Genomic DNA, 9,659 nt, shown 5'->3' on the forward strand with positions numbered 1-9,659 from the left:
TGTAGTGGTGTAATTTTGGCACACCACAACCTCCGTCTCCCAGGTTCAAGCGATTCTCCTGCCTCAGCCTCCCCAGTAGGTGAGATTACAGGTGTGTGCTACCACACCCGGCTAATTTTTGTATTTTTAGTAGAGATGGGGTTTCACTGTGTTGGCCAGGTTGGTCTCAAACTCCTGACCTCGTGACCCAATTGCCTCAGCCTCCCAAAGTGCTGGGAATTACAGGCGTGAGCCACTGCGCCCGGCCTGATCTGGTTTTAATCAATCGCATTTTCTAATTCTTTTAATTTTTGTGTTGTGCCCCTTCTTCCTTTGTTCTCTTTTTTTGTGTTAGAAAAGATATATGGTTTGCGATCTTAATTTTTTTCTTCTGCTTAGGATTGTTATGATTATTATGGAAGTGTATTATTTCAAGTTCCAGTTTCTTTCACAGCTGATATACACAGGATCTCATGTTATCCTGGGGTAGGATACTTTGCATGTCATCTCATGTATGTGTAGAGGGTCTGCTTAACATGGTATGACCTTGTACCTTAGTCCTAAAAAGGTGTTTGACAGCAGCACCTCTCGTGGTAGCTTTGACAGTGGCAGCTCTCATGTGAAAGGCCTCAGATTCTTTTATACAAGATAAAGTTTCAATAGACTTGAGCTCTGTAAGGTGATCAAGAGATACTAAGGGAAAGTCTAACCTTTTCTTCTATTCATCTCCAAATCATATTTGTTGCCACTGGGATAGGTAGGAGAATGAATAGATGTATTTGTTATATATGCTGGTTTGCTTATAAGGCAAACATTAGATTTTTGACCTCGAAGGGTAGGACAATTTTAGACTGAGTTTTTAAAACTAAAAATAAGTGGCTAATATAATATGATAAATATTATAAATGTCTTTGCTGTAAACTGAACCTGGAGACTATTGCTGTTATTTACATATTTATCGGTGAATTGTCAACAAAGATAGATTGTTCTGATCAGACAACTGAAGGAATTATTCTAAAATTCCATCTCTTTCATAAAGAGTTGGAATCTCCTTCAATAGCTTACTGTACCTTAGGAGATGAAATCAAAACCGCATTGTGAGTGCAGTGGCACAAACAGCTCACTGCAACCTCCACCTCCCGGGCTTAAGCCATGCTCCTGCCTCAGCCTCCTGAGTAGCTGGGACTACAGCCATATGCCACCATGCCCAGCTAATCTTTATATTTTTGATAGAGACTGGATTTCTTCATGTTTCCCAGGCTGGTCTCGAACTCCTGGGAACAAGTGACCATCCTGTCTCAGCCTCCCAAAGTGCTGGGATTACAGGTGTGAGCCACTGCACCCAGCCATAATGAACCTTTAAATATTCAACTGTCTTGCCATTGACTATGTTTCCAGTCTCCTTGCCTACCACTTTCTACCCAAAGTAACTTTTCACCATGGCCCGAATGCACTTCAGTATTTTAATCCCCATGCTCTTCTTTCCCTCCTTGTGATCTCATATTTATCCTTCTAGACTTCATTCCTCTGTTTATCCTCTGAGCCTAGGGAGGTTAAGTGTTTTGTCCTTTGTTCTCCTATGTATTCCTCTTGCACACTTGTTATAGCACATATAACACATATAGCACATATAACATCATACTACAACTCTTTCTGTACATATGTCCTTCCTTTCTGAAACATGTGAGTTCTTTGAGTACAAGAATGATATCTATTCATCTGGGCTACCCAGTGCCTAGCTCAGTTTTGGACTAGCTATTTTCTCCATCCCCAGTTAGAAGACTATGAATAGACTGAGTCTATCTGCTTCATCTTTAGTAAAAGTGGGGCACAATTTCAGTTCCTTGTATAGGAAGCCAAGTAAAATATTGATCATATTAGTAAAGCAATGTGCAAAATGGATTTAAAATGGTGCACTGGGATATTAAAATTCCAAATGTCTTGTTCAACAGTTACTGGTGGGAGTGTGGGTTTTTGTTATCAGAGCAAATCCTGGCATATAGTTCTAACAGCATGAACCATGTAACGGGATAGTGTTGGCCCAGATCCCAAGTGACATTTGAAAGGGCCATTTTCTCAGCTTAAGTTTAGGAAAGTTAGGGTAAACTTAATTGGAGTCAAGGTTCATTTCTGAATGAACGCAAGAAACACCTTGTGAACTAGAGCAGTTGACTTTAAAAGCGCAAATTAAGTCACCTCGTGGCAAAGATTTTCTGTTACTAGAGCCACCTAAAGTCCTCTGTGACAAGTGAATCCTCTTTGTTGTCATTAACTCTGTTGGTGTGATGGAGCCTGGAGGGGCACAGAGTGTAGTTCAACCCTCTCTCAAAAGGACAGTTTAGATATACACTCATCCAATGAAAGCTATCGACTCTTAGAAAACATGCCATTTTTGTCCTGGTGAATCTGATTTTTCAGGAAAGTGTTTAATATGGGATTAGGTGCATTATAGTCCACCTAATAATTAGCAAGACAAATTATTGGCCTTGGTTACCCTCTGCAGTTTGTATTATTCTTTCCTTTACTTCTGAACCTGGATTAGCATTGGTTATGCACTAAGCCCTTTAAGTTCATGTTCACTGTTGGTTATTGATATATAAAATCTGCACCTGACTGCCACCCTGAAGACTAGGATTTGAAGGAACTGTCCCTTAATATTCAGGTGTGATTTCAAGTGGATGAAACAAGAAAAAGTATATAGTTAGTATCCCTTGACTAACTTGTATTCTATTGTCTAGATAATACTTTGGATCATCCAGCTGCATCTCCCCCTACTATTCAAACTACTTTCCTATGTGCTGATGATATGGTTCAATTGTCACGTACCAGGAGTTGCTACAGCAGATGGTTGGTTCTATTTGTTTTTGAGATTTTCCTGCAGATTTTGTGAATGATTGGTACTGACCAGCAAAAAGTGTTTCAGGCTACAGATAAAGTGTTGGGTTTTTAATGGCTCATTCCCCGATGTTTTGGGGCAGAATGCAGGATTGTTACCTGAGAAACGTTCCTGCTCCTGGCACATGTATTCCCTCTACCTAGCATAAGGAAAAACACATTGTAACTTCTTGAGTGCTCAGGTAAGGTGTCCTGGTGTTATTTTCATAACATTCTAATTGTATTCTTTAATTTTTATGGAAAAGTTTTAATAAATCAATGTTCTGTCTAGCTAATTGTCAAAACATGTAGCTCTGTCCACATTCAGATTCTTTCCAGAAAATGGATACTACTTGGGCACAGTGGCTCATGTCTGTAACACCAATACTATGGGAAGCTGAGGTGGGAGGATTGCTTAAGGCCAGGAGTTCTAGGCCAGCCCCAGCAACACAGACAGACCTTGTCTCTACAAAAAATAAAAAAAAATTGGCTGGGCATGGTGGTGTGCTATAGTCCTAGCTGCACAGCAGGCTGAGGTGGGAGGATCACTTGAGCCCAAGGAGTTCGAGATTACAGTGAGCTATGATTGTACCATTGCACTTCAGCTTGGGCAGCAGAGTGACACCCTGGTACTAGAAAAAAAGCAAACAAAAAAATGAAAAGAAAAAAAATTGACACTAAAATATAAAAAAAGTTCTGAAGGATAAGCACTTCATCCATTGTTCTACATCTATTTTATTCTGAAAATCAACTACAATGTGCTTAGACCACAGGCTTTGGTTCATCATAGAATTGTTATAGTGCCCTTTGGAATTACGTCATTGGCATTAAAAAGGGGCATTATAAAAATAATTTATCTCTTCCATTATTATAGGTAGGAATATTATCCACAATAGTGTCTAATTTCCTTATGGATCCAAGATTATCCTTTGGTTTCAGATCAGCAAAGTGGTATCTTCTAATCTTATGGTCCCTGAATCCTAATCCTTTAGGAAACATAATAACAAATTTACTAGCCTGGCCAGCATGGTGAAACCCCATCTTTACTACAAATACAAAAATTAGCTGGGCATAGTGGGATGCGCCTGTAATCCCATCTACTCAGGAGGCTGAGTCAGGATATTCGCTTGAACCTGGGAGGTGGAGGTTACAGTGAGCCGAGGTGGTGCCACTGCACTCCAGCCTGGGCGACAGAGTGAGACCCTGTCTCAAAACAAATAGAACAAAAAACAAAAACAAAACAAAATCCCCCCACAAATTTACTGTCCTTCTTTAGGAGTGGAACAGAGTGGTGTTGAATGTATTTTATTTATTAATTTTATACTGGCTTTATTATTTCTTTACAGCTGTGTTTCCTTTAACCCACTTTCCTCAAATATTTATATTTTTATTTTCCACATTTTTTGTATGCTATCTGAATTCCTTTGTAGCTTGAGGTGTATATATGTAAATAATGCTTAGAAAGAGGAGATAAGTAATATTTCTTAAATGTATAAACACATATAAGTACAAGTGTGAAAAATAAAACAGTAGAAAGAAAATTCTTATCAGTATATGTTCAGTCATACTTACAATTCATCCAGTTTCTGGAGAGGTGCAAAAGTATTTTCATTTAAGTGATTAATTTTGTTTTTCCTCATCACTCTGAAAGTAAAAATAAAAATACATTGTAACTTCTTTAGGTAACTGACAAGAATTACTAAAGAGAGGAACGGTCTGCAGAAACAAAGATAATGAATATACAGTACATTTTTCACATAAAGACATTTTGAAGTAGTATAAATTATCCAATTTAATTTTAAACCTAAATTTCTCAAATGTTTTAATGATGATAATAATAGAAATTCAAAATTTTAAGTGAAATAGGGAGGGAAGAGCTTTGCAAGAGAAATGGTGAAAACCCCAGCTTTTGAGAATACAGACTGCATATCTTGCAACCAAGAGCATAGGAGCAGTTTTAGACTTGTCTCTTCAGTCTGCATAGCATGACTGTCTAACAAAATAGCCCACACACCACAGCACTCCTACTCATTTGTTACTTGATGTGATTTAGGGCAGATCTGCCTAAGGAAGTCCACTCTTAGCTGAACCCCTTTAGAAGAATCTCTAATTTGGGATGCTGAATCAGACTGTTTAACTTGACATTTCTGCATTGATCTCATGTGTTACCAGTTAGCCTAGAGGACCAACTCAGAACTAAGTTTTTTTTTTTTTTTTTTCTTTTTTCTTTTTGAGACGGAGTCTCGCTCTGTCGCCCAGGCTGGAGTGCAGTGGCGCAATCTCGGCTCACTGCAAGCTCCGCCTCCCAGGTTCACGCCATTCTCCTGCCTCAGCCTCTCCGAGTAGCTGGGACAGACGGGATTTCATCATGGTCTCGATCTCCTGACCTCGTGATCCGCCCGCCTCGGCCTCCCAAAGTGCTGGGATTACAAGCGTGAGCCACCGCGCCCGGCCTCAGAACTAAGTTTTAAAGGGCTTTTAATTTTTTAAACATTGTATGACATGTCTTCAAATTGTCCTTTCCCATTTATTTCCTCACTGCACTCCAAACCATTACCACCATTTCCCGATATTCTTAGACCTTTAAAGCACAACACCTGCCAAGAGGAAATCCACAAATAATCTCTTAATACAGAGATTTCCTTAAAAAATAAATACAATAGAAAAGAAATTCTAAGTTTTTCAGATATCTGTTTGTTCTGTGTCCTTCAGGTGCAATTTGGTTTCCTTTGGGCAATTACTATACACTATTTTGCATGATTTACATCAAGCACTCTGCACCTGAAGATTGCTGAACTCAGGAGGAGTTCAAACTGGAACTCGTCGGAACTCATTGGAATGGGGGGTATAATTGGAGAAAACATATGGTAATATCAGTGGGAGCTATTGTATCGCCTATATACAGGGTCCTGTGTAGTCTAGGATAATGGTTTTCAAATATTTCCTGTGGTAACACACAGTAAAAAATGTGTTTTATATTGAATCATAAAACACATGCACACACACACACACACACACACACACACACACGCACACACACCCTAAGGCTCATGAAACAATACATTTATTATCTGCATTGCAGTCTGATATAATCTATTCAATTAAATTCTGTTTCACTTAAAAATGCTGACAAGGGTATACTAAATTGTGCTATACATTACTTTCACACCTACTTATTAGTTGCAATCCATAGTTTGAAAAACATTCTGGTAAAATAAGCTGTGAATAGGAGAGTTGGATTTTTTTTTTTTTTTTTTTTTTTAACTGAAGGAAGACCTAACATCCTTTACTTTCAACAGAAAATGCCATGTGAATTTAAAATAGGCCAGAGCTGCATAAGAAGGAATTACACTCATTAACACTTTAAGGTTTATCTTGATGTCCATAATTACATCCTCAGGGCTGTGAGCATTCAGCGTATTTTGTTTTTCATTTTGATTGTAACTATTTTTTCACAATTATAAAGAAAAACTTACTTTATGCCGTAATAATTTGCAAAGGATAAACATTCTTATAGGCTAACACTTCAATTTAGCATTTCTCAAACTGAGATCCAACAACAGACTCTTGATGTTCTTTGGGAACTTTTTTCCATAAAATGGGTGTTTTTAAATTTTATTTGTAAGAAAATATAATATTATTTCAAAAGCATAGCATATTACTTACAAAACAGTTAAATTACTGCAGGAAATAAAAGTCAAATTTCTTAAATTATGGATATGGTTGCCTTCAAGGTCCCTGGAACATAAAAATAAAACGATACAGCTAAATCTTAATCATGGAGAGAAATAAATTGGTTAAAATTATTTGCCTTCTAATAAAATATCTTTTCTTTACATACTGTTTATTTCATATAGACTCTCACTTGTAGCCATTTCTATTACAGCTGAAATTATATATATATAATATCTATATTATACACTTTTTTCTATGTTAATAGTAAAAATGTTTTGCGTCCCATCTGTATCATGAGTTCATATGGGCATGTATATTCTGAGAAATTGAAAAGAACAAGAAGTCAAATCGAAAACATTTGTTATGGTAAATACCTAATTTATTAACCGATATTTCATAATGAACCATATGAAACATTTGTCCAAAGTTACCAATGACATTTCCCTAAGTGGTGTGATTTTATTTTGCTACAGTCTGCATCAGATTCTATTATTGTTGCAGAAGCTGCTGCTGCCAAAACAATATTTAGCTCCTACCTTTCCAGCCTAATCACTCCACAGAAAAAATCCTCAATAATCTTTTACTATTGGGAATACCCTTATTTGCTTTTTATATTGTCATAAAGGCCAGTGCAGACAGAAAGCAAACAGGAGATTGCCTTAGGTTCTGCATTTCCAATTTAGAGAGCTGCATATATCTATATCTCTACCTCTATATCTATCATCTATCTATCTATCTATCTATCTATCTATCTATCTATCTATCTATCTATCATCTATCTATCTAATCTATCTATCATCTATCTGTCTATCTATCTATCTATCTATCTATCTATCTATCTATCTATCTATCTATCATCTATCTAAATATAATCCTCTGGGGCTTCCTTGCTGTGTGATGCCTATGTCACCATAAACCTCCTCACGGTCTAAGCATAAAAATGTATCAAAATTTTTATGTTTACTGTCTCTTCATGGTTATCTTGAAGTTACTCTTTTGTTGTTCCTCTTCTTTTGTGAGTATATGGTGGAACTTTATAGAGCAGAGGAAGAGAGCTGAGGTTTAGGGATAGACTTTCAAAAGTAAATGCTGGCCCTTAAATCTATTCAGTCTCAGAAATTCTAACACTCAGCTTACTGGTCACCATGTAACATAAAGCTGTTCAGGAATAATTGTGACTAAAACATGCGAGCAGAAGTATGATACAGCTATTAAAATCTGAAAGGAAACACGGGAAGTATTAATAGAAGTGCCTATACTCCACTGTCTACGTGTGAGTCAGTTTTATTTTAGGTGCTGCATTAAAAATAGATGCTGACAAATCAAATATATCTGGAAAATCTGGAAGACCAGGATGTAAAGTATCTAGAAATCAAGGCAATTGAAGAATATTTGGTGTATTTATAACAAACAAAAACAAAATGAGAGATATATTTGAAGTCAGACTATAGACTATATCAGGGGTTTTCTATGTTGCATTGGATTGCAAAATTAGATTTACTGATTGAGGGACATAAAACATTTCAAATTTAAATCCAATTTAAACTATCCAGCAATCTATGATATCCAGAGAAGTTGTTTCTTTTTACTACAGGCATTTAGCACAGACAATGTATCACATCTCTATAGTTTTGTAGTCAGGATTTTTGTACTACCTGGGATATTGTATTAGAATCTTAAATGTGGATTCTAGATCACCCTTCCAAATTTCTGTTATTCTATTAAATTGGAAGCTAATCACTCACAGTGCTACTTTTTTTGGTCTTAGTTTTGGCCAAGGCTTTTGGCCTCTCATAATGTATGTTATCCGTGACAGGGACTGGCCATTTCCTTCTATTTGGTTGCTAATCATTACCCTGAATCTACCACCAGGTGGTGATGCTCTCTTAAGTCTCACAAAATGCGCTTAATGAGGTGAGTTGACGTTCCTATTTAGTTACTTATGTAAGTTTTCTATTAAGCTGACAAAAATATTTGTTAGTACTAATTTACTAATTTATGAAAATCAAAAAGAGACACATATTGGGGCACAAATTAAGGACATTTGATTAAACTGGTAGTTTAATTTTGAGTTTATTTTAACCTTGGGTTTATTTTAACCTTGGGTTGTATATTTACTGTTTTTCCCCCCCCTCTCGTGTTAATAATAAAAACATTTGGGGTCACATTTGTATGATGTGTTTCTATGGGCATGAATATGTATATTTTCTTCCTAAAGTTAGGGGTTTTAGTCCTTGATATGCAGGGATCTGGTTTGCAGCGTACCTCTTAGCTGAAGCAAAAATAACAACAACAAAATCAAAATAACAACAAAATATCTGTTTCTTGCTCCCTAGCTGCAAGCTTTAATGGAGTTAACAAAGGCGTGTTTTCTTATTCTTATTTTTTACTGTGTTTAAACCACCACCCTTCCTATCTAATGAGCCTCTGAGACTAACCATTTTATTTTTCCCTTTATACCTGGTAGAATTGGATAAAAATGAAAACTTTGGTGGTTCTTCAATCTGAATAACAACAATAACAAAAGACAAAAACTATAATCTTGTCTATTCTCCCTCAACTTGTCCCTTAGTGGCATTCAAAACATGAAAATGTTACTCTCTATCTGCTTCCTCCTCCACCTTTTAAACATTTCTGGCTCCTACTTCACAGAGAAAATCGAGGTGATGAAGAAGGGAAAAGCCCTTGACTTGCTGCCCAACATCTGTAAACTTACCTGTATATGCACCTGGTCTCCTAGTCTCAGAGGAAGAGATGACCCTTCTCCTGTTTTAGGCTAATCCCTCCATCTGTTTTCTTGAGTTTGGTTTGTGTATGTGTATGTCCTAAAATATATGGTCAATTTTGGTGAATGTTCTTTGGGCATTCTTTGCTTTCAAGTTCATATTAGGATTAGGTGCACGTACATATAACAGAGACGCATCTGTAATAGCATAAGTACACAGAGTTGTTGGTGTTTTTTCCCCCAGGAAAAAAAATCTAGAGTTGGGCAGTTCAGGGCTGATATGGTTGTTTTACAAAGTTGTTAGAAACCCAGGATCTTTCATATTCACTGATCACATGCCCTTGTCTTCATGGTACAAGCTGTTGCTAAAGCTCAAGCCATCATATTCAGTTTTTTTTTTTTTTTT

At 36.8% G+C, this 9,659-nt stretch overlaps 1 protein-coding gene across 2 annotated transcripts in view; it reads right to left on the reverse strand.

The window, feature by feature from the left end:
- LOC116463451 (relaxin receptor 1) overlaps positions 1-9,659 on the reverse strand; it is a 122,625-nt gene that overhangs the window by 20,202 nt on the left and 92,764 nt on the right. For both annotated transcript variants that reach the window (XM_032146562.2, XM_058434643.1), the window contains 2 exons: positions 6,520-6,591; positions 4,426-4,497 (listed from right to left, as the gene is read on the reverse strand). In XM_032146562.2, the coding sequence (XP_032002453.1) occupies positions 4,426-4,497; positions 6,520-6,591 (144 nt within the window). The remainder of the gene's footprint in view (positions 1-4,425; positions 4,498-6,519; positions 6,592-9,659) is intronic.

The sequence above is a fragment of the Hylobates moloch genome, unplaced genomic scaffold (genome assembly GCF_009828535.3).
Source record: "Hylobates moloch isolate HMO894 unplaced genomic scaffold, HMol_V3 SCAFFOLD_37, whole genome shotgun sequence".
Lineage (NCBI taxonomy): Eukaryota > Metazoa > Chordata > Mammalia > Primates > Hylobatidae > Hylobates > Hylobates moloch.